General features: G+C 32.0%; 7 protein-coding genes across 13 annotated transcripts in view; 4 read left to right on the top strand and 3 right to left on the bottom strand.

Moving 5' to 3' along the window:
* Positions 1 to 73: 73 nt before the first annotated feature.
* LOC115881971 (insulin-degrading enzyme) lies at positions 74 to 8047 on the top strand. The gene is made up of 17 exons (XM_030899731.1): positions 74 to 271; positions 377 to 507; positions 560 to 836; positions 892 to 1184; positions 1428 to 1630; positions 2752 to 2952; positions 3317 to 3454; positions 3515 to 3618; positions 3668 to 3866; positions 3919 to 4173; positions 5102 to 5212; positions 5268 to 5388; positions 5451 to 5686; positions 6167 to 6292; positions 6359 to 6531; positions 6585 to 6756; positions 7774 to 8047. Exons 1-17 carry the CDS (start codon positions 195 to 197, stop codon positions 8017 to 8019), a joined length of 3063 nt encoding a protein of 1020 aa, XP_030755591.1. The 5' UTR covers positions 74 to 194; the 3' UTR covers positions 8020 to 8047.
* On the top strand, positions 1773 to 2745 carry LOC115881972 (probable histone-lysine N-methyltransferase set-23). The gene has a single exon (XM_030899732.1). It carries the CDS (start codon positions 1873 to 1875, stop codon positions 2677 to 2679), a length of 807 nt encoding a protein of 268 aa, XP_030755592.1. The 5' UTR covers positions 1773 to 1872; the 3' UTR covers positions 2680 to 2745.
* A 161-nt stretch (positions 8048 to 8208) lies between the features above and the next one.
* On the bottom strand, positions 8209 to 9226 carry LOC115882057. The gene is made up of 4 exons (XM_030899880.1): positions 9163 to 9226; positions 8574 to 9110; positions 8310 to 8524; positions 8209 to 8226 (listed from the first exon to the last, which is right to left on the bottom strand). Exons 1-4 carry the CDS (start codon positions 9224 to 9226, stop codon positions 8209 to 8211), a joined length of 834 nt encoding a protein of 277 aa, XP_030755740.1.
* A 209-nt stretch (positions 9227 to 9435) lies between these two features.
* LOC115881980 (tubulin-folding cofactor B) lies at positions 9436 to 10591 on the bottom strand. Its single transcript, XM_030899746.1, has 4 exons — positions 10384 to 10591; positions 10062 to 10332; positions 9791 to 10007; positions 9436 to 9735 (listed from the first exon to the last, which is right to left on the bottom strand). Exons 1-4 carry the CDS (start codon positions 10501 to 10503, stop codon positions 9618 to 9620), a joined length of 726 nt encoding a protein of 241 aa, XP_030755606.1. The 5' UTR covers positions 10504 to 10591; the 3' UTR covers positions 9436 to 9617.
* A 211-nt stretch (positions 10592 to 10802) lies between these two features.
* Positions 10803 to 14577, top strand: LOC115881975 (probable ATP-dependent RNA helicase DDX10). The gene is made up of 9 exons (XM_030899739.1): positions 10803 to 11029; positions 11088 to 11695; positions 11776 to 11976; positions 12035 to 12352; positions 12408 to 12919; positions 13696 to 13860; positions 13926 to 14096; positions 14155 to 14278; positions 14334 to 14577. Exons 1-9 carry the CDS (start codon positions 10916 to 10918, stop codon positions 14479 to 14481), a joined length of 2361 nt encoding a protein of 786 aa, XP_030755599.1. The 5' UTR covers positions 10803 to 10915; the 3' UTR covers positions 14482 to 14577.
* A 17-nt stretch (positions 14578 to 14594) lies between these two features.
* On the bottom strand, positions 14595 to 24163 carry LOC115881976 (oxygen-dependent coproporphyrinogen-III oxidase). Of its 4 annotated transcripts, none has more exons than XM_030899743.1 (7): positions 24085 to 24163; positions 22953 to 23055; positions 22308 to 22581; positions 18223 to 18417; positions 17863 to 18169; positions 15089 to 15258; positions 14595 to 14816 (listed from the first exon to the last, which is right to left on the bottom strand). In XM_030899743.1, exons 2-7 carry the CDS (start codon positions 23024 to 23026, stop codon positions 14688 to 14690), a joined length of 1149 nt encoding a protein of 382 aa, XP_030755603.1. In that variant the 5' UTR covers positions 23027 to 23055; positions 24085 to 24163; the 3' UTR covers positions 14595 to 14687. The 4 variants fall into 4 exon arrangements, with proteins under 4 accessions (XP_030755603.1, XP_030755602.1, XP_030755600.1 ...); XM_030899742.1 differs by lacking the exon at positions 24085 to 24163 and adding an exon at positions 23104 to 23509 and having other exon boundaries at positions 22953 to 23048; XM_030899740.1 differs by lacking the exon at positions 24085 to 24163 and adding an exon at positions 23104 to 23240.
* The window catches only part of LOC115881974 (syntaxin-binding protein 5), a 175133-nt gene continuing 174134 nt past the window's right edge, over positions 24125 to 25123 (top strand). For all 4 annotated transcript variants that reach the window (XM_030899733.1, XM_030899734.1, XM_030899738.1 and 1 more), the window contains exon 1: positions 24125 to 24272. In XM_030899733.1, coding sequence (XP_030755593.1) covers positions 24150 to 24272 — 123 coding nt within the window. In that variant the 5' untranslated portion in view covers positions 24125 to 24149. The remainder of the gene's footprint in view (positions 24273 to 25123) is intronic.

Here is a 25123-nt window from a genome sequence, read left to right on the forward strand (position 1 = left end):
GATAGCCCTAGCAGTTGTTGCCTTAAAACTAAGGTTTTCTGTGAAAAAATAGTTCAAAAAAACTAGTGTCAAATAAAAATGAACCTGTAATGACGTTTAAAAACTAAAATTAAATAAAATTGGGAAAATAAGTTTCTATAATAATTAGGAACACTCTTACAATTATAGTAAAATTTCGGAATAAAACTAGCTGAATGCATATTCTAAATCCTACGAAATTTTTTATAAGCAGCTTCATCAAAGGTCGGCGTAAAGAAATATTTTTCTATAGGTAAGCAATTTTCAATTATTAACTAATGAATTTGTGTGTACCTATGTTTTTATTTATGGGTAAACTTTTCGATTCTGTCATCACTTATAATACTATCATTTGCAGCACATTAACTGTTCTTGGTAAAGCAAATCCTAAAATGTCGAGCTCTTCAGAATATATAGTTCGTCGAATTGATAATATTACAAAGTCTCAAGAGGACAAACGTTCATACAGAGGGCTGGAACTTACGAACGGTATAAATATAAAAATTTTTATACATACATTTCTAATAAAAAATTATTATAGGCATGAAAGTTCTGCTTGTAAGTGATCCATTGACGGATAAATCAGCAGCGGCAATGAATGTGAATGTAGGATTTCTAAGTGATCCTAAACATGTACATGGACTTGCTCATTTTTGTGAACACATGCTGTTTCTTGGCACTGAAAAATATCCCAATGAAAATGATTACAGTAAATTTCTTCAAGAACATGGAGGTAGTGGTAATGCAGCAACATTTATGGATCATACAATGTATTACTTTGATATTGTTCCTGAACATTTGAAAGAAGCTCTGGACAGGTAGGATACAAGGTATTGAAATGAAATTTTGCATTATTATTTGATGTTTTTTTAGATTTGCCCAATTTTTTATATCTCCTTTATTTACTGAAAGTGCAACTGAAAGAGAAATAAATGCTGTTAATTCCGAACACGATAAAAATATTCAGAGCGATATGTGGAGAATTAATCAGCTCGACCATCATTTGTGTGATCCTGATCATGCGTACAATACTTTCGGAACGGGCAACATTTATACGTTAAGTACTGGATTGAAGGAAAAAGGTATCAATGTCAGAGATGAACTTTTAAAGTTCCATCAAAGGTGGTACTCATCGAACATGATGTGTCTGGCAGTGCTAGGAAAAGGTATAGTCTAAAATTAACATAGAGGAAAATCAATAAAATTAGTGTGCACTTCATGACTTCATCAAAATATTTGATGAATGTACGTTGCAATGTTGCCAGGAGAACTTTTTTTTACTTTGACTTTTGACAAATTAATAAAATTCGAAATTTGGCAATGATTTTTCAGTTGACACAACATTTATTGATTTCTCTATAGAGGTACCTTTTAATATACTTGTTTTATCAAATCTTATTTTTTTTTAGAAAGTTTAGATGAACTAGAGTCCGCGGTTGTCGATTTATTTCGGTCCGTAAAAAATAAAGAAATAGAAGCTCCAAAATGGGAAAAGCATCCTTTCAGAGATGACCAATTGCGAACCATTGTCTATGTCACACCGGTGAAAGATGTACGAAATCTTAACGTAGTATTCCCCTGTGAAGATTTAATGCAATTTTATAAATCAGCTGTAAGTACTTTTTAGTTTTAAAAAGAAATATTTTATGAAATATACCAATTCATGTCGATATCGATATATTTAAATATCGATATAATTTGCACCTGTCTAATTGGTGACCTTGAAGTGCGGTCTGAAGTTAGCAGCATGTTCGTTTTTTAACCTCGATTAATTTTTTAAGTAGGTGTTATTGTGATAATTTTAAAAAAATTTATGTAACAATCCAGTCTGTAGCTATTCTGCTCTGATCTAATATGGACTGCGTAGATGAATATTCTCATAGCAGTCCTCAAGTAATATATTTTTCAAAGAGCATACCGACCAAAGAAGTGGAAAAGAAAATCGAGTATAGCAATGTTTTTTGTCAGTGTGTTGGTTCCTGCGATCAAAATGCGAATTGTGCCTGTATGAAGCAAAGTGGAACCCGTTATTCTTATACAGACCGGACAGAACTGGAAAATTACGTTCTTATTTATAAGAACATTAACAGACCAACTTACGAGTGCAATGAGCAATGTCAGTGTAAAAATACGCTTTGTGGGAACAAACTGATTCAGTGTGGACCTCGAACAGGGTTAATTGTTAAAATTTGCGACGATTCGCGAAAGGGTTTAGGAGTTTTTACCGAAAAATTAGTAAAATGCGGAAATTTTATATGCGAATATGCTGGAGAGATTATATCAGAGGTTGAAGCTTCTATGCGGTTTAAAATCAACGCCCGAGTTCAACGTATGAACTATATTTTCTGCGTAGACGAATATTTTGGCGATAAAAACATTAAAACTTTTATCGACCCAACTTTCTATGGAAATATCGGAAGATATCTGAACCACAGCTGTGATCCTAATTGCTCAATGGTTATAACCAGAATCAACGACAATATTCCTGTCGTAGCTTTATTTGCTTGTAGAGATATTATTGAAGGTGAAGAGCTCAGTTATGATTACGGAATAACCGATTTAAGTAGTGAAATTGAAGATCCCGAAACAAGCAGAACAAAGTGTTTATGTGGTAGTGTTAATTGTAAAGGATTCCTACCTTATGATACTAGAATTATGTAATTTCTGTTAGTGTTTTATGTAGTAATAGGAAAGGTTGTAGTGTTTTACAGCAAAATATTTGTTTTTTTCAAGCCCGCAAACTATATCAGCCATTTAATGGGTCATGAGGGTCCAGGAAGTATTTTGTCAGCTTTAAAAGCCAGAGGCTGGTCCAATCATTTGGTTGCCGGTCTGAGAACGCACTCTAGAGGATTTGGTTTCTTTGCGGTTACAGTGGATTTGACCGAGGAAGGAATGAAACATGTAGATGACATTGTTAAATTAATTTTTCAGGTAAATACATAATTCTATCACTGCTATGTTAAGGAAAACACTTTAACTAGAAAGATAACTATAAGTGCGTAAATATGACAATTGTATTAAATAAAAGTGCCCTATGTACAAATATTAACAAAAAAAAATCTTAACTTGTTTATTTTCTTCAGATAAGAGCATTTTCCTTAACAGGGCAGATCGTATGTCATAGGAAAACAAGATGGCGACATTTGATTGTTTTAAAATGAAGCTAAGCATGTTTTCCAATAGTAGAACTCTTGTGAATCAACTTTTACTTGTGAAGGTTCAGTATAGAGCTATTTCCACAAGATACACAAACATTTTTAACAAGAAAAAAAATATAATTTTAACAAAATTTTAGTATATAAATATGTTAAAAACAGAGAAGCCCCAAAAATGGATTCAAGATGAAAACAGGGATATTGGAAATATGATTTTCAGGTTCAAAGATAAGGAATCGCCTAGAGAATATATTTCAAGTCTCGTGAACAGTTTGCAGGTAAACTAAGACATATACAGGAAACATTTTTGAGTTTACATTATTTCTAAATTATTTAAGTATTACCCTTTAGAAGACATTTTAAGTGCAAGTTATTTGGTGAACGAATGGCGCCCAGACTTGGTTGAGGATGTATGGAATAATCTCACTCCAGAGAAAGCTAGGTAATATTTTTAATTCTGTTAAAAAAAATTCTGTACCTTTTTTATTTAGATTGGCAGTTGTAGCCAAGGCCCATGAAAGTATTTGTACTGACGAAGAACCATGGTACGGTGTTAAATACAAGCAAGAAAAAGTACCAGAAGCTACTCTCAAAACTTGGAAAGAAGCTGGATTGTGCTCAGAATTTTATTTGCCGGAAAAAAACGAATTTATTCCCAAAGATTTCTCTATATATCCTCAAGGAGAAGCTGTAAGTTTTTGGTCTATGTTATTTTGTAATAAAACAAAGAATTCTCTTGCAGCTTTCAGAACATCCAGAGATTATACAGGATACACCCTTAACTAGGGTCTGGTTCAAGCAGGACGACAAATTCTTGCTGCCCAAGGCAAATATTATGTTTGATTTTGTCAGTCCGATGGCTTATTTGGATCCGCTCAATTGCAACTTGTTGCATATGTTTGTTCAGCTTTTCAGAGATTCATTAAATGAATATGCTTATGCGGCTGAATTGGCTGGACTGAAATGGGAATTGATCAATACTAAATACGGACTTATAGTAAGTGAGGACTGTTTATATTTTCGTTTACAGACGTTAAGCGACGTTAGACGATGCGTGGATGGACGGGTGACTGTTGCAAGAACAGTATACTAATAGGATTGCTCATCCTCATAAGATGTACGTTCGCCTCTTCCCGCGCTTCAGCTGACAGTTGTGACGTCATTGTAGTCCTTGTCATGATAGTGTGTATTTTTAGTTGCCTATGGTAAACTTATAAAAATAACAGCTGAGAAATTTTGAGTTAATTATTTTGTCAATTTTAAATGTGAAAAAGGTGTCTTTAAAGTTTTTAGAGCTATACAGTGTATAAATACGTTCATTTTGTGTTGTGGATTGTGACAAAGTGCTTACTAAGTGCCTACGATATTGTTTATTAATTATTTTAAGGCAAAATATGGAAGTACTCTAAAAAGAATGCTTGCAAAAGGTGATGCTGGGAACTGCTGTTCTTAAAAATGCATTATCCGAGTATTTAATATAATTTATACAGTTAATTTTATATACTGCATACATATAAGGTGTTTAAATAAATAATCTAAATAATGAACGTTTTGCATTCGGCAACTAATAATGCAAATGTGTGTATTATTGGTTGCCGGATAAGGACTATTAACCATGACAAGGACTACAATGACGTCACAAAGCGAGTAGTTTTCGCATGCACCTGGCGGACACTTTTGGCTGAATGAGCAGTCCTATTAGGTTAACTGTTCTTGTGACTGTTGTGCTGTTGTTCGATGGCAACAGTGTAAAATATACACGTCGGTTAGAGGCCGGATACACTTGCCTAGTCGGTAGGCCATTGACAAGTCGAGGACCGCGGTTCAAATTTTGCCTAAACGCAGAAGGCCCCGTCCAGACTGGCTTTAGCAGCAAAAAGGAGATGTTAACTTAAAATACTTTAATATTTTTTACTTTTTTCTAGCTGGGTATTGGCGGATACAACAATAAACAACATATTCTACTGGAAAAAATTATGGAAAAATTCACCAATTTCAAAATTGACCCTAAAAGATTCAATATTTGGAAGGAAAATGTAAAAAAATATTCTATTTTTAGAGTATTTTCATACTAAAAATTATTTATTGCAGTATATCAGAAATTTGAAAAATTTCGCTGCTGAACAGCCTTACCAACACGCTGTGTACTATTTGACAGTTCTTCTCACTGAACATTCCTGGACTAAGGAAGAACTACTGTCATCTACAGACCGTAACGCCAATTTTGCATGATTTTTTTCCTGTAATACTAAATATTTTATTTTTATTTTACAGAAATAACTATTGATAGGTTAGAGGCCTTCATACCTCAGATGCTGTCAAAGATGCACATAGAATGTCTCGTCCACGGCAACGCCAACAAATCTAGAGCCCTAGAAATGGTTCAGATCGTCGAAAATGCCCTAACCTCGTCATTAAACATGTCACCCTTGTTACCCAGGCAACTGTTGTTAAATAGGGAACTAAAATTGGAGGATGAATGTCATTACTTGTACGAAAAGCAGAATCAGGTACATTTATTGGCTATTTTATATTTTAACTTGTTTAAAATAAATAGAATGTCACTAATAAACTGGAATTTAAGTCAGCCATGTTGAAACACCTTCGCGGTCGCGTTATCTTTGTTGATATGTCCATTCCTTAGTGTTTTTATTCAATTAGTTCGTTAATAACTGTAGTAGTTCAAATGTACCATACCATAAAAACGGCATCACAGTGACCTTTCAAATGCCAATCGTTGGTAATTTTTGACCGCTATATGTTGTCTGTGAAATTTGTATTTAAATGAAAAATAATAAAATGTTTCCAAATATATTCACTAAAAAGTATTTTTGTAAATAGCTTGTTTTGCCAAGTTTGTTGATATTTCTTCTTGTTTTTTTTATACAATTAATGAATTAATAGCTGTAGTAGTTCAAATGTACCATACGATATTATTCAACTTAAAGTTGAATTTAAGGTGGTTGATTTAGCTTTATTTCTGATCTTAGGTGCACAAGAGCTCATGCATTGAGGTCTATTATCAGTGCGGTTTGCAGTCCAAAGAAAACAACGTCAAATTAGAGCTGTTCTGTCAATTGATTCAAGAACCATGCTTCAATGTTCTAAGAACACAGGTACCGTGCTTTTTTTTTATCCAAATAAAAAGAATTGTGAACAATTGACACGTTTTTGATGTCTAGGAACAACTTGGTTACATAGTATTCAGCGGCGTACGAAAATCAAACGGCGTCCAAGGGCTCAGAATCATAGTACAATCCGACAGACATCCCACCTATTTAGACGGAAGGATAGAGGAATTTTTGGAAGGTATGCTGACTTATATCAAAGATATGAGCGAAGAAGAATATCTAAGGTAAATATCTTTTTTTTTATTATAGTTTATTTTTTAAAGTTTCTGTTTTTTAGGCACAGGGAAGCGCTGGCGTGTCATAGATTAGAGAAACCCAAACAGCTGTCTGCACTGTCCAATCGGTTTTGGGGCGAGATTACTTCGCAACAGTATCACTTCACTAGGGCCGAAACGGAAGTCGCCTATCTCAGGACGTTGAATAAAGAGGATGTTGTTGCATTTTACGAGGTAAGTACTCATTACTGGCTGTAATAGTTCAAATGTACCATACTATAAAACACAGGTTTCACAGCTACCATTAAAATAACAATAATAACTGTTGTTCTTCCTTAGTTTTTTAATAAATTTGTGCGTTAAAGCTGTAGTAGTTCGAATATACCGCGTGATAAAAAACGACGTCACAACGGCATTTGAAATAACAATTGTCCTTCTATAGTTTTTATTCAATTAATGCAATAATAGCTGTAGTAGTTGAAATGTACCCTACTTTAAAAAATCTGTTCCACAGCTACCTTTGAAATAACAATAATTATTGTTCTTTTTTAGTTTTTTTCATTAAATTTGTGCGTTAAAGCCATAGTAGTTTGAATATACCGCATGATAAAAAACGACGTCAGAGCGGTTTTTCAAATAACAATTGCCCTTCTATCATTTTTATTCAATTAATGCAATAATAGCTGTAGTAGTTCAAATGTCCCCTACTATAAAAAATCGGTTCCACAGGTACCTTTGAAATAACAATAATTATTGTTCTTTTTTAGTTTTTTTTATTAAATTTGTACGTTAAAGCTGTAGTAGTTCGAATATACCGCATGATAAAAAACGACGTCACAGCAGCCTTTCAAATAACAATTGTCCTATAGTTTTTATTCAATTAATGCAATAATAACTGTAGTAGTTCAAATGTTCCATAGTATTAAAAAATCGGTTTTACAGCTACCTTTGAAATAACAATAATTGTTGTTCTTCCTTAGTTTTTTATTAAATTTGTGCGTTAAAGCTGTAGTAGATCAAATATACCACATGATAAAAAACGACGTCACAGCAGCCTTTTAAATAACAATTGTTCTATAGTTTTTATTCAATTAATGCAGTAATAGCTATAGTAGTTCAAATGTACAATTTCTGTACTATAATCTCCTGTGAATATTCTTACTTTAAACGTATATAATGTTTGAAATATACTTTTAACTAACTTATTTTGGCGTTTCATATGCAATATTATTGCATTTTTTCCTCTTACAGGACCTGTTAAGAGATGGGGCCAAACAACGAAAGAAACTCTCTGTTCACATCGTATCTATCGCCGACGGTGGCGCCGGTACCAATAATACCGAAGAACCAGAAGAAAACAACGTCGAAGAAAAGAACTCTGCAGGGAAACCAAGTCTAATAAGTGATATCACAGTATTTAAGAGCGCTCACGAGATGTATCCCTTGGTGCAACCCTACATTAACATCACCAGGAAGGGAAACAAATGTAAATTGTGAGGAATAAACAAATATGTATAGAAAAACGGATTGATTGAGTGTATACTTATTGGAATGAACTGTGTAATTGGTGTGTTTGATGTGTGTATTAGTGTTCTAAGATTAATAACCATTCACAAAAAAAATTGTGTAGAAAAAATGAAGTATTAGATCACTATTAAAAATTTTATTGAAAACTGATTTATTATTTTAAAATATAATGAATTCCTACAAAGTATGTGTATGAATTTATTTATTTTTTTTTATAAGTTTAAATAAATTTTTAATTTCAACAATAGTATGTCATTGACTATAAAATTCTGGTCCAACATTGCATGTTCTATTGTGAAAATGTTGTCATTTCCCATGCTGTACAATATGTTTGATGATATTTGGTTTTCTGTATATGTTTGTCCGAGAAAAATAATTTTGTGCTTCTTTAAAAAGGAGTTACTTTCTGGTTTCAAAACTATTCCAATGTACGTGTTCAGGTAGTTGGGGTAAAAATTAATTTTTACTATATGTCCTGAAAAAAAATGCTTTTATTTCTAAGTAGGATGATTTTTTTTTATTACCTAAAACTGAAAAGTTTGGACTGCTGACATAAATATCTGTTTTCTTTAAAAGCTTATTAATTTCTGTTATTTTCCAATAATAAAAGTACAAATCCCCTTCAGTACTTTCAACTATTGTGTCATTATACATTGACATTTCTTCATTCAGTTTTTTAAGAATCTTCTCATTTTTATTATGGGTTACTGTATGCTGTCCATCATCCAAATCATCTAAATACTCTACAAAATCATTTGCAGCCTCCTCATTACTTGTAAAAGATTTTTTTGAAAATTCCAGCTTTTTATATTTATGTGATTGCACTATTCCCAAAGCCGATTTGATAGCTTCAAGTTCAAAAAGAATATTTTGTTGTAACTGAGTAAAATATTTTTTAAGATCACCTAAAAAGTACATAGTATATATCCTTACAAAGCCTACATTTATATTATTACTTGAGGAACATACACCTTTTAACTTTCTTGTAACAGTTGCTTTAGCAGAAGCCTCAATATCTTTAGTAAAAACATTACATGTAGCATGTTGAGTTTCTTCAGGTACTTTAAAATATATAAAATTAGTATGACCTATTAACAATTTAAAGCTACTTACTCTTAAGTGATATACTGCTATAAATTTCAACTAAAACTAAACACAATACTACACAAAGCTTCATATTTGAACCACTGAAATATTCAATTCTGTACTTGTCCCAGATTATCCAAAAATAATTTTAGAGAGACTTAAGAAATCGGAACGACTTAGGCAAGAAAAAAACAGTGATAAATATGTCTTCACTTCAATAACTCTGGTAGAATGTAACGTAAACATTGGTAAATAGTAATATATCTTCTCTATAAAGCCAGGCATTCAAAGATTTAATAAAAAGAACAAAATTATCACAATTTATTAAGAAAAATAGGTACAATTAAAAAGCATACTATCTAATTAAAATAAATTAAATAATAAAGGTAAATTTTGGAATTTTTTTATGTTAATATAAAAAAGGTTTTTTCAGTTAATTTTAATTTAAAGCTCAATTATTTTTTGTTTATATCAAATCTGTTTTATAATTCCTCATTTAAATCATAATCTTCTTCTGGGAATTCTCCAATCAGGACACAAGAAGGTTTAACAAATGCACCATACTTATCAGGGCATTGAAAGTATCTTTTTCCTTTAATGCTGTAAACGAATATAAAATTTTTATAAAGAAATCAGCTAAATTATGCATTGCTACCTTCCATCATGTTTTCCAACAGGTTCATCATATTTAATACCTATCCAAGAACCAGTTAAACCATCAATTCCACCACTGTACATTATAGTGCCTAATCTTGTTGGTGCATTTGATACAGTAACTTTACATCTTGAACCCACTTTCATATTCTCTGCCTGTGATTTTTCCTCTGATTCTTGTTGTTCTTTCTTCTTAACATATTCTTCATTGTATTTACCTAAATAAGAATAGTATATAAATGCAAAAATATAAAAATTATGCCAAAACATACCCATTTTATTCTTCATTAGGAATGTTTTAACTGAATCTCCTCGTTTAGAATATTCCTCTTCTGATAATTCAAATTTAGGGACGTTTGCCGAATCGAACTCTGATCTGAGTTGGAAATCATCGATAACGTGTAATCTCATTCCATCATCGATGGGGTAAAAACCTAAGACTTGTTTATTATCGTCTAAACTCGCCACTAATTTATTATCTTTGTTGTACGCCTCTATCCTCATCGTATTGCAATTTCCTCCTGTCATTAATTCTAGTTTTGCCTGTAATAGTAACACATTTTTAATTTGTTAAAAAATTTTAATATCATCCACCTTCAAGTCTGATATGGTTAGGTCTTTCGGAAAACGTTTTTCTCCAAAAGATATGTCATCTTGTGAGGTGGATACTTGCAAATGAAGGAAATCGGAGGTAATTATTTTGATATCGCCCATTATTTGTATGGAAAATCTTTAAAATACTTGAATTTAATTACTTAGTTTTTGTTGACAGTGACTCAGACATAAATTAAAATTGAACTACTAATTTCATACTCCATACTTATTTCCGGAATATGTGCCTAAGTTCATTCATCATATTCTTTTAGTCTTACGGCCTGAGCTGCCAGGGCTATTCTCAAAGCCTCAGAATATGATTGCTGAATCTTCTTAAATGGCAGCTTGTCATTATAGCATTTGGCCAGCACTTTTTGTATGAATGCCGGATATGTCGGGCTATTGAGACCGAAAAAATTGGTAAGAAGAAATTTGAAACTTAACCCGACATTTTCAAGCATTTGCCATTTGGAGATTTTGTGCTTTTTATTTCTCTACGATTTTGTGATTTCGTACGTAATAGAGTAAAGCAATGGAAAATGTTAAGAAAGGCAAGAAAAAAGCAAAAGTTAAGTTATTCGCTAACAAAAAGAAGTCGACTCCCGAGAGTGTCGTTATAGAGAAATTAAAGTCTCAGTATGATTCGGTGTGTATTGTTTATTTTTCGTCTGTTATAAAGCTATAACAGTAAATATTATTTCTAGATTGATATTACTAAATTGTCGAAGTTTACGGACCTTCCTCTTAGCCAGAAAACAATCAAGGGATTGCGAGAATCGAAATATTTTAAGTTAACAGACATTCAGAGGGAAAGTATACCGTTAGCTCTACAGGGCAAAGATATTTTAGGAGCCGCACAAACAGGATCAGGAAAAACTTTAGCTTTCCTCATTCCAATTTTAGAATGTCTATATTGTCAACAATGGACTAGAATAGATGGATTAGGTGCACTTGTTATAACTCCAACCAGAGAGCTGGCCTATCAGATTTTTGAGACCTTGAGAAAGATTGGACGGTACCACGATTTTTCAGCTGGTTTAATTATTGGAGGTAAAGATCTGAAGTTTGAAAGGAAAAGAATGGACCAGTGCAACGTGGTGATTTGCACACCGGGACGGTTACTGCAACACATGGATGAAAATCCTCTATTTGACTGCGTTACAATGAAAATTCTTGTACTAGACGAAGCAGATAGGTGTTTAGATATGGGTTTTAAACAAACTATGAACGCTATTATTGCTAACTTACCACCAAAAAGACAAACTTTATTATTCTCAGCTACTCAAACAAAATCAGTACAAGATTTAGCAAGGTAAGTTTTTTTTTTAAATTTGAAAATATGTATATAATAAATAATATAATAATATAATAAATAATATGTATATTTTTTAGGTTAAGTCTGAAAGACCCATCTTATGTGAGTGTAAATGAAATGACAACTCCAAAGGAACTACAGCAAAGTTATGTTGTTTGTGAACTTCACGATAAACTCTCTGTATTGTGGAGTTTCATTAAAAGTCATTTGAAACAGAAAACTATAATTTTCTTCTCCACTTGTAAGCAAGTTAAATATTTCTTTGAAATATTCTGCAAGTAAGTTATTTATTTTATCACAAGTAACATTTAAATACTATGTGTCATATTATTTCAGACTCAGACCTGGTACTAGTTTAATGGCACTTTATGGTACATTACATCAACTAAGAAGAATGAAAATTTACGAAGATTTCTGTAAAAAGCAATCAGCTGTGCTCTTTGCTACTGATTTAGCCGCCAGAGGTCTGGATTTTCCTGCAGTTCACTGGGTTGTCCAAGCAGACTGTCCGGAAGATGTTGAAACCTACATTCACAGAGTGGGGAGAACGGCTAGATATCACAGAGGGGGTGAAAGCTTACTCCTTCTAATGCCCAGTGAAATAAAAATGGTGGAATATTTGGAAGAGAAAAAACTACCCGTAGAAAAAATAGAGTAAGTTTAATATTGAGATTGTTATAAAAAAAAACTAACAGTACAAAAATTTCAGGATTAATCCAATGAAACTACAGAGTCCGGTAAAGAAAATTCAAATATTTCTTTCTAACAATACGACTCTAAGAGATACGGCTAAAAGAGCGTTCAGTAATTACGCAAAAGCTGTCTATTTTATGAAACAGAAGGATGTGTTTAACGTGGATGCTTTGGATTTCAAGTCGTTTGCTGAAAGTTTGGGCTTGGTTGCACCACCGAGAATAAGGTTTTTAGATAGGATGCACAAAAGAGAACAGACTCAAAATGATTCCGCACTAGACACTGTCAATAACAAATTGTACTTTAAAGATAGCGACGACGAGGAAGAAGAAGATATATCTGAAGATAATAAAACCTCAAAACCCAGTAATAAATCGAAGAATAAAATAAAATCGGCTAATTTCAATCACAGCGATAGTGACAGTGATGATAATTTTATGACAGGCGTTAGCAGTCGCGATCACGAGCTAGGTCCAGCCTTAATTGAGCCCGAAAATGCGCTACAGGCAACACTGGAGTTACCGTCAAGTAAGTTTTTTATTATGGTACATTTGAACTACTCGGTACTAATTTAGTGTTTAATTAGTGTTATGCTAGATTTGAACTACTCACTACTAATTTCTCGTATAATTAGAGGTATAGTACATTTGAACTACTGAGTGCTAATTTCGTGTATAATTAGTGTTATGGTACATTTGAACTACCTAGCACTAATTCATTGTATATTATAGATGTTACTATGGTATATTTGAACTACTCAGAAATAATTTAATAAGTATAGTCTATCCAATAAGCCAGTGAAGGTTTCGACAGACGACATCCAAAAAATGACATGTATGCTATTAGTACTATGGTACCTTTGAACTACTTAGTACTACTTTATTTCGACAGACAACATCCAAAATTGGGGATCGATAACTGTCACTGTCAGGGATATTCCCGTTGGACTACAGCTAGTTAATACTGATTCAGCTACTCAGTATTACTGAGTAGCTCAAATGTACAATTATTGATACATCTGAACTACTTGTACATTTGATCTACTGGGTACTAATTTATTATAGTCTGTCCAACAGTCCGAAAATATTTCAAGAGACCACATTCAAAATTAATGAAAAATAAAATTTGCCTGTGAAAATGACAGACAGCTGTAAATGAAGCTCCCGTTGGATAGACTATATTTAATACTAAGTAGCTGAAATATACCATAGTTGGTACACTTGAACTACTTAGTAATGATTTTTTGCTAGTTAGTATTCTGACACATTTGAGCTACTTGTACTAATTTAAAATGCATATTATAGTTAAACACAACAAACCTGTTACAAAAGCCGACATAGTGAAGCATATAAGAAGAAAGAAGCTCGTAGTAAATAAGAAAATCGTTTTTGGAGAAGATGGGGCGCCTGTGGATAATGACAGCGCAAACTTAGAGCTGGCAAATCAAAACGAAGAATGTTGTGGAATAGGTAAGTTTAAATGAAACAATACCTTTTTCTTTTATGCATTCTAATAATTATTAAATGGTTTTTAGATATTGAGAAATCTAAGTTGGCTATTAGGGAAGCGGATAAGGTTGATAAAAAGAAATTCCAGGAAAAATTGAAAGCCAAACATAAAGAGCAAAAGAGGAAACTGAAAGAAGAGAAAATGAGAGATATGGAACAGTCAGATAGGGATGAGTTTGGAGAAAGCGATGATGAAGGTAAGAAAAATTAGTAACATTGAAAAGAAAAATACAAAAATCGATTATTTTGTGTTAGGTCCAGACGTGTCTTGGCTCCCTGATCCTGACAAAATATACAGAGAAAAACATAATTCTGAAGATGAGGAAACTGTTAAAAGTGATGAGAAGATTGAAGAAATAAAGAAGGAGCAAGTGAAAAAGTATTTTTTTTAAATTTTTATCTATTTTTTTTTCTTACAATTTTTTTTATTTCAGGACAAAGAAAAGGAAGAAGCAAAAAGATCCAGATAAAGATGAAAAAGTCAAAAGTAACAAAAAACGGAAAATTGAAAAATTAAGTGCCAATCTGGATGTTGATGAAACTGAAGAGTTGGCATTGATGTTCCTGAAGGGCGGAAAATAAATTAGATTGTTATAATATATTTTTTCTAATGTAAAGAATTTATTGTTTTATATAGAATTTATATACCAACATGTATGTAATATTATAATAGGATAATTTATTAAAAAAATATCTTAATTATGTACAGTTTTTTATTGAACCCTCAAATCACAGTCTATGGTGCACCAAGGAAAAAATACTTTAATCTTAAATTATTTTAAGTAAACCTACAACTCTTCTTTTGTATTACTTTCATTTGTATTAGTCACATCGACCCAATCTTTTGGATTTCTTAATACTTCTAATAAAATGCCTTCAGGTGATTCTGAAGATGGTTCATGCATATATTCCCATTTCTGAAAACAATAAATTTATACCTTTAAAACTACTGAACATAGCTCTTTATCAGCCAACTCTACTTAAGACAACAGCCTTGTAAAGAGACCATTAATATTCATGTTTCAAAGTAATTGAACAGAAAGTCTAAAATGCAGATTAGTGAGTTGAGATTTCTTGCAGATTTAACATTCATCTTTGTATTAATGCTATGCAAATGTATGGAAACGTTTTCATTAGAAAAGGGGTTCTTTGAGACATTGTACAAATGAACTATTCCTATTTTACTTACCGCATAGAGAGGCAACGACATTAAAATGCTCTCATACCGAGCTCCTGGTGTGTACAAACCAAATTTCGTTCCTCTGTCGTAAATTAGATTGAATTCGACATATCTACCCCGCCTTAAAAGTTGCCATTCTCGTTCCACTTTCGTATAGTTCGCTATTTTGTGTCTTTGAACTACAATAAAAAAATAGTTAACGTGTCGATATGAAAACATCAAAACTACTTTCCAAAACTGACAAATTTAACTGATGTCAATTTTAAATACTAAATTTAGGCGCGAATATTTTTGAAAACAAGCATAGATAAAGGAAACAAGTTTAGATTGGAATGCTTGTTTTGGAGCGCATACGTTTTAGGGCGCTGCTGTAGCGGTTGCTAAGAACAACCGCAAACAAGAAAAGAAATAATTTTCTTTTGTCAAAGTCAGAAGCTTCAAAAATTATAGAATCTTTCAAAATTTAAACCGCTCTCATTGAAAAAATACTGAAAAGTGTTTAAAGCGTCCATTTTCAAAGTAATTATTGTTATTTTGTGAGTTTAATTTAAATTTTATTTATTCAACTGCGTGATAATTGTGAAAAAGTGGCGTTAAAAACTTAAAAAGCTGTGTGAACTGCAAAAACCATCGTGGATAATAACGTCGCAGATTGGTTTCGGCAATGAAAAAAAAAACAAAAAAGAGGATGTTAAATCGGGTTTAAATTATCCTATCTTACATCGAGTTAGTTCAAAGACAATATAATAATATTATTTTTTTAATTTAATTACTAGTTTTGAATTTACAACACCTCCTTTTTGACAATTTTCTTAATATACGAAACGCGCAAAAATAAAGCGAAAACAAGTAATATTTTACAGCCCTTCTTTTAATTCCTAAAAATCGGTATTACCCAGGAACTGTTTCGTTTATCTATGGGCATTAGAAGTAAAAATCATTTTGCCAAAATATACCGTCCCTTTGAGGCAGTTTAGTTCGAATCTATTTCTAATAAAATTACTTTACTTCTTACTTTAATCAGACTAGAACAAAAAAGCTTTACCGAGCTTTGGTCTCGGATTAATTTGACTAAAAAAAGCAACTGTTAAAGTAGTGATTCTATAAATTTTATAGCCACATTCGGCCGTTTGTTAAAAATTTAAAATAAAAGAAGAACAGTGTGGAAAAAAAAATGAAAACTACATTCTTCATTTTTGCGGATGCCGATGAATTCATTTAATATAATTTACTTTTTTTGCCACTTAAAATTATATAAATATCATTATATTGAATAAGATTTAAACGTTATAAATTATAATAATTTGAACCACAGTGTAACTAAATTGAGCATCAATTGAAGCGTAAAGTGCAAATTTTTGCATTAAGTTTAACTTCTTGTATTTTTTAAACTTTTGAAGGAATTTTGAATTTGCCAGCCAGATTCTAAAACATTGTTTTATCGACTATCGAACCGTTCTTTGTAGTTTTTTTCAATTATTGGTCAGGACCCATAATACAGGGTAAAACAAAAATGCGCGCATTTTTAACAAAATTTTAAGCGAGCCTCATTTTGTGGAGGGATGGAGGAGATCCATTTTTTGTGGGTAGTTTGAAGGAGGTGTTTTATACCTCGGGGCGTTTATGAGTTTTTTTGGCTATAACTCTCCATTGCGATGTTTTCGATATTCTTATGATTGTCGGTAGAGTTTTAATACTAATATATAGATAGAAGATATCGTATTTTTAAGCATTATGCATTTTAATGTATAATTAAATAAAGCAAAAAAATAATTTTATAAAACTAAAAAGTGTTACAGTTATACAGGGCGTTAAAAATTTATCTAGCTGGTATATTTAAATTATATGAACAGGTTATATTATGTATCTTGGCATAACAAAAGAAGCATTTAACACTTTTTCATTAACGATACAGTATAATCACTTAGTATAATCATTAGTTAATACGCATAATACTCAAAATTACAATATATTAATTTCATAATGAGATAAATTTTTTAGAATTAAAACCTTACTGAAAATCATAAAAAAGGAAAACATCGCAATGGAGAGCGATACCCCAAAAAAACTCAAAAACGTCCCAAGGTATAAAACAGCTCTTTTAAAATACCCACATAATGGAAATCCTACATCCCCCCACAAAATGGAGGTCACTTAAAATTTTGTAAAAAATGCACGCATTTTTGTTTTACCCTGTATTAAGAGTATTGGCCGATAATTAAATAAACTGCAAAGTTCGACAGTCGATAAAAAGCGTTTCAGAATCTGGCTAGCAATTCAAAACGCCTTCAATAGTTCAGAAAATACAAGAAGTTCAAACTGATGCAAAAATTTTCACTTTACGTTTCAATTGGTGCTCAGTTTACTTTTAAATAAATTTATTAAACCATGTTATTTGATGTAGTTTATTAAGCTGAATCGAATAAAATCCGTCCCAATGCGATTGGATTAACGGTTTAGGAAATATAGGGTTTTTTCGTTATATTATCAGTTTCACGCCACTGTGCGTCGGTTTCCAATGTTTCATAGGTATTTCATATATGTCCTTATATAAAATAAAGTTTCTTAGATGCAAAAAACACTGTATTTTGTTTAAAAAATTAAAAGAAAATAATAATAAATTTGAATAATATTTGGCGACATAATTCCGGAAAAACCCGAACCGCTGCGAAATTATCAAAAGCTTTGGAGAGCGACCGTTGTAAGAATAGCGCCAAATAGTATTGTACTTTCCAATCTAAACTTGTTTCTTTTTTTCTATGAAAACAAGTAATATTCATTACCTAAAGGTACATATGAAGGCAGTACCGCATTGGCACAGTCAGTAACGAAGCTAAAACACTTCTCTTGATCTGGTGTGTCTAAATCATCGAAAAATATACCCCCAACACCTCTTCTTTCACCTCTGTGTACTACATGGAAGTAATCGTCACACCATTTCTTGAACTTGGGATAGTAAGTTTTGTCATGTTTATCGCAAGCTTGTTTAAGCGTGTTGTGGAAATGTATACAGTCCGCTGTGTTGAGATAATACGGCGTCAAGTCTGTACCGCCTCCGAACCACCACTGTGTCTCATTACCGTTTTGTACCTTTCATCAAATTATATTAGGTTAAAAATATTTTATAAGAATATTAGAAATACCTCAAAATATCGGTAGTTAAAATGTATTGTAGGTACCATGGGATTTACTGGGTGTATTACGGCACTGATACCTGCTGCATAGAAGGGTAATTTACCATCTTGTAGATTTTTACCTCGGGAACGCATTTGGGTGACTGCGCTTGGTGGGAGATGCCCTTCTACCACGGAAATATTTACACCAGCTTTTTCAAAAACCTAAAGCAATATTTTTTATGTTAACACCTAAAGCAATATACAGAGTGGCGCCTCTAATACGCCTCAGAAGCTCCAAGGAAAATGGTAGTTTATGTCGAAATGAAATTTTTACAGCATATGTAGGTTAACTGAAAGCATTTTTTCTAATGGAACACCCTATATATTAATTAATTTTCGGATTCTAGGAAAAAAAAGGTGAGTTTTATTAAAGAAGCATATACTTAAAATCTAAGGATTTTGACATATTTCACATTTTGCGAAAATGAAGAGTAAATTTTAAATTTCGATTAACAGCTACCTAAATTTTATTTGACTTTGTATAGCCTGATATTTAATTACAGTAACCATTGTATGTTCAACCAAATTGAAATTTGACCCGAAAAGTTATACAGGGTGAGACAAAATTAATATGAAACATTAGTCACTTTTAAAATCAAGTTACTCCTTTATTTTAAATGGAACACCCAGTATATTTTTTCGGTGTTCAATGGGGAATTTATATATCTTCAAAATATTATTAAGGTTGCCTATCCCTCAGACAGGTTTTCCTAGATATTTTAATTTTTATGATTTTGCGTAAGTAGACCTTTATTATCTGAAAAAATCTAGGCGGCTGTGTGATATACCTTTTGTTAATTTAACAAAAATTAAAGATTGTATGGCAAAATACTCAACGGTAATAAAAAGATACACGTTTAGAACATAATTTAATTATTACAGAATTAAAACTAGATATAAACCTATAATTATGTGACAAAAATTAGCTAGATGAAATAAAATACTCAAAATGCTTCCTTTCCTATTAACTGCATAAAATGATTGTCTTCTCAAAAGGATCTTTTCATTTTAAAAGGGATAGGTGGAGTTCTACCTCGAAAAGCAGCTACACTAATTTCTCTCATGTTGTCGACAATAGTTGGTCGAGTTTTGTAAACACGGTCTTTAACATATCCCCATAAAAAAAACCAGACTACATAAAATCAGGAGCATTTATTTGTATTCTATTAATTGGTGATTGGTGAAGTAAAATACTTTTGAAAGTGACCAATGTTCAATATTAATTTTGTCTCACCCTGTATAACTTTTTGGATCAAGTTTTAATTTGATTTAAAGTAAAATAGTTAATTTAACTACATGTTAGGTTATACCGGGTAAATTCCAATATAAGCAGCTTTTATTGTAATTTAAGAATTGTTCTTTATTTTTAGAAAATATTAAATATGTCAAAAACCTTACCTTAGCCTTGTATATGAATTTTTAAAGTAGCTCAACCTAAGACGTTTATGGATGTAAAGCACCAGATGGCGGGGCGTATTTCACAGTCTTTTACTGTCACTACAGAAAAATATTTTTTGTTACTCTGAATTTTGAAGCGACCAATAAAAACAGAGAAAATAAAAATCGATAATTTTCGGACCGTGCCAATTGGCTACTAATCGACCAGATACTTTTTGTCTATTAGATATGCTATAAAAGCTGGTAATTATACAATTCGATCATTGTAAATACCCGACAAATTCCACAAGGCCGACGAGGCCGATGCTTTTCACTGATACGAAAAAAAAAATGTTTGTTTAGATAATTTTCGAGAAATTTTTTCTTTCTGAATGCACATTTTTAAAGTATTTTATATTCTTTGTCCGCTTGATCTATTTATACTGGTCGCTCGTATCGAAGTTCTGTTTCTTCTAGTTTTAGAAAATGTTCTTATTTCTTTATAGTTGTAGTGGTTGTAGTGTAAAATTAGATTAATTTTATTAAGTTTAATTATAATGTTTAGTGTAGAATACCAGAAATAGTTTAGTAGTGTTTTTATAGTTTATTTATTTTGTAGTTAAGTAGTAGGTGAAGGGATAATTTGGTTATTTTTTCATTTTGTATGATTAATTAGTAAGTTTATAATTTTTTCAGTGTAAAATACAAGAAGTAGTTGTGTAGTGTTTTTATAAGAGATTATATTCGTTTATTTTGTAGATGTGTAGTAGGTGAAGGTATTTGGGTATTTTTTCTTTTTGTTTTTCTTCTAATTATAGTAATTCTATTAAGTATTGTGATAGATACGCTATATATTCCTTCAACTTCGTTGAAAAGTGCGTTATCATATAATTTTGGTTTTCTGGTAGTAGAATATACGAAAAAAAATCTGATCAAATTTATTTTAAATTAAATTAATCGAGTATTATTAATCAAATTAATCTAGTCAAATAAAAATAATAGTTAGTTTCTAAATACTATACAGGATGAGTTTCCCACGATGTTCTCTATGGGTATCTCGGAAACTACTGGAGATAGAGAGTCGGTTAAATGGGGAAAGAATTGCAGTTTTGTGGGGTCATAAATATGCGCCTTTCGGATTTTTCGGAGAAGTTCAAGGCTTACTAGATATTTCGAAAAACACAAATTTTGGCTATTTTAAAACTTGTCTCTAATTCCATTATAATCTATCGTATGATCGAATAAAAACGGCGTCAACGATGGCTATGAAATGAATATCATCGATCGTCATTTCATAGCCATCGCTGACGCCGTTTTTATTCGATCATATGGTATTTTAGACAAAAAGTTTTCAGATAAAAGTTGTAGATAATCACATACCTAATGAGTTTGTGTTTTCTGTTTTTTTTCTAAAGCCTGTCATTTTTGACATATGACACAAACATTATGTTTTTTTTTAAATGGAAATCCTAGTTGGCCATGACTTAATAAAAAGCGCCATTCTTTAAGTTTTTCAGCGATATAGGTATAATATGTTTTTTTTTCGAAAAATTACAAGTTATAGCCAATTCTTTTCTTTCTTGGCTAATTCCCATACCAATAATACCATGCCAATTAGTTGGCATCAAAAATGTAAAAAGTTTTATGTTTTCAAAAAAAAATATCGTAAAATTCGTAAAGCACTCAATTTAGAATAAAATAATCTAAGAATGAAATTATTCTTTTATAAACCTGCATTAAATCAAATTAAAATAGGTATGTAACTTTTTTTTTAAATATTAATTAACAGCAATTAGCATTATCATAAATTATAAATAATGTACCAACATATCGAAATAATAATTTCTTTGTTAATACGGTTTAGAATTCTTAAAATAACAGGCAAAAATAATCCACAATTTACAATAAAATAAAAGTTTCGTTTAAATTTCTTAATCAGCTGATCATTATTAAAGTTCGCAGAAACCCGGGGCTATATTATTACATTACTCTGAGGAAAATAACGAAAATAATCGATATTTTTGACTCCGCCCCGAAAGGTTCACGATTTGTCCTCCAGTTGGCAGCACATTTCGTCTAGTCGGTTGAACAACTTTAAGAATATATAAACAAGGATTTTAGTCATATACTTCTCTTATAAAACTCCCTTTATTTTTCTCCCAGAATCCGAAAATCAATTAATATAGGGTGTTCCATTACAAAAAACACAACTTTGATATGTAACTTTTTTTGGGGACACCCTGTAGAACTCTCCATATTTTTAAAAAGTGCTCTGAATTAACTTACATATGCTTACAAAATTTCATTTCAATACAAACTGTCGTTCTCCTTGGAATCTCCGCGGCATATGAGGGGCGCCACCCTGTATATCAAATTAAATAAAACTATTAACAAGAAAGGGCAGGTGTGATATATTTTTGAAATTAGAAAGAACTGTCCTAGGTACCATATGGGTGTCCCATTTAAACAATTGTAGGTACTTTATACCAATATTTGTAACATTTGACAGCTTATATGAGATTTTTGATAGGTAATAAACCTTTTATAAAAATCCATTTTCAAAATAATACCATAATTTCATTTTTTAATCAACGTTCTTTCGCCAAAAACAAAAAAAGTTATATTCAGTTAAAAGAAAGACAACATAAAATGAAAGCACTGTAAGTAGATGTTACCTTTCCATTTTGCATTACGCAAGTGACACCACCTCCTCCTTCTTTCCTTGTCCACCGATCCACCTTAAACTTGCCTCCATCCTCAGTTTCCAGGGCCTTGCAAACGTCACTTTGTACTTTCATAATCATCAGTTCCATCTTCGTTTTCATATCGTCCGGTGTGTTGGCCAGTTTTTCCAATGAAGTGATAGGAATAGCCATAAAGCCTGTTGTGTCAACAGGTTGTTTGGTGGAGAACAAGGCAAGACCAGCGGTGAATACGGCACCATATTTTCTATATAGAAAGTAAATTATACCGGGCTATGTATAAAATTACACTATTTCATGAAACCAAGCAAAAACATTAGATTTTTAAAAGAAATAGAGATTAAGATTTAATTTTTAAAGTATGATGCCTATTGCGGGTTTTGATACAGCAAGGTAAATAATATATGTTGACTAAATAGTTATTAGAAATCATAAATTTGAAATGTTTTTGTGCTAAAAAGTAGGAAAAAGGAATATTTTTTTAATATTATTTATGTAACAAACTTATTTTTCAGTAAACAAACGACTTTTAAATACTTATAACCGTTCCTACACCAAGTTAGAGGTGAATTTATTAATGAAATAGGTCCAAATAATACAAATTATTCAATAACATACCTTAATTTCCCAAATTCTCGCCTCTTCTGGCAATAAACCAAAGTAACGCTCCTTATAAACACGTTAAGTACCATTTTGAACGGTTAATAAAGGTACCTGCTAACTAAAAAATGTTTAAATTTCGTTCATGACAACGTAAAAAATTCAGAACCTGTGTAATTATTTTTCATAAACTGTAATCTGGCAGGAAACCTCTTGAAACAGCTGATTAGATTAGAGGTTATGTTACGTTGAAAGAATCGCGCAATAATATAATCGATACTACGTAGCGCCGATTATTGATTTTCCTCGTTTCATCCGTGTTTTAAAAAGAAAAGAAGAATCGTGAGCATTTCCGAAATCGAGTGCGATTGAAAAAAATTAAACTTCATAATTACCAGACACATTTGGATGGAATTTGCTTAGTTGGCGTTGTGTATTATTTATGTTTTTTTTTGACAATTGATACAGAAAAAATGACATTTTTTTTCGCTGTTGTTAGTGAAAAACTAAGCGAGAATTTATTCTAAAATATACTTAATTTATTTGAAACTGAAAACTACTACAAAAAACAGCTGATTTTCGGTGTGCGCGAAATTAGCACAACCCGACGTCCTTGTTCGATTACCGCGAGCTAAACAAAGAACGCCTTATTGCAGGTGCGGGTCAACGATATACGGAATGCGCCAAAAAACGCAACATGTGTGCTTGTGCGTGTGTTGCCAAACGAGCGAGCAATCCATATCGATTTTGTTACGTTTTTTATCCTGGAAAATCGTTTTTCCCGAATTTTTCCCCGAGATTTTTACGCGAAATGATCGCGTCGTGAGCGTACCCATCCCAGCGCAGGCATAGTTCGTATCCAGAGCAAATCAAAGACATACGCGGGCGAAACGGGGGTTTTCTTCGTGAACGGGGGTGGCAGGGACGTAGGTCGCGGATTAAACCTCTAGCGTATTTCGCTGTATCCCGGATTTTCCGAGTTTCCTCCGGCGAGGCTTACTGTAAGTCGGGAAAGCGTCCGATCCAGGTCGGATACTCCCCAAAAGTCATTGTTTCCGACGTTCGTTTTGTGAATTCTATTATTGTTTAATCAGGAAAATGGCGAGTTCTGGTCGGGATTTAGATTCACGGGTTCGTTTCTAATACTAACGTAAATAATGGAGGCTTCGCAGCTTCCCAGACGCATTTGACTGACGATCGAAGGACTTCGAGACCATGAAAAAGTTCACGTTCAAGGGGGTGCTGGACAATTTTCGAAACTCGGTGGTGCAGCCCCAAACGCGGCCAGATCAGGAAATCCAGGAAGCGCTGAAACCAGAACATTTTCAAGTTAAGAGGGTAAGTTTTTTTTTTATTAAAAAACGTAAATAAACAATTTTTTTTTCAAACGTCACAAAAGTATCATTTTTTGCGACGTGACTCACAATATAAAAAACGCCTAATAGTATATTTGTTTTATTAGGAGTAAAAATGACATGCTTGAGGCACAAAAACTCATTTTTACTCCGAATAGAACATGCTATTTTTTTTTCAAACGCCACAAATATTTTTTAAACAATTTTAAACGTTCCAAATAATATAAAAAGATTTAAAAGTAATACCTTGTATCTTGTATGTTATTATACAAGGTGTTCCGAACTGTATTCCGGAAACTTTGGCAGCATATTCTACAGATAAAAATAAGTAAAAAAGTTCGTATAAATGTATGTCCGAAAATGCTTAGTTTCGGAGATACAGGGTGTAGAAGTTACATATTTATTTCGATTTTTTCCAAATAATTTCCGAAGTAACGTCAATTTTTGGATGAAAACTCGTGTCTGCGAGTTTTTTGATATGAGAAATTTGATTTTGATGACAATATGACTCCACCTACATGGGCTTTAACTGTTTTAAAGATTAATAACTCTTTGTCCGTACCTGTATAAAACTACTAAGTGAAAAAATATACATTTCCGTGATTTTTTACGTAAAAAACGTCGCAAATGTATATTTTTTCACTCAGTAGTTGTATACAGGTACGGACGAAAAGTTATTACACTTCAAAACAGTTAAAACACATGTAAGTGGCGCCCTCTACAAGTAGAAGTCATATTGACATCAAAATCAAATTTCTCATGTCAAAAAACTCCCAGATACTTACCAATTTTCATCCAAATATTGACGTTACTTCAGAAATTATTTGGAAAAAA

Source organism: Sitophilus oryzae, unplaced genomic scaffold, assembly GCF_002938485.1.
Source record: "Sitophilus oryzae breed Bouriz unplaced genomic scaffold, Soryzae_2.0 scaffold_1745_pilon_pilon, whole genome shotgun sequence".
In the NCBI taxonomy this organism is placed as follows: domain Eukaryota; kingdom Metazoa; phylum Arthropoda; class Insecta; order Coleoptera; family Curculionidae; genus Sitophilus; species Sitophilus oryzae.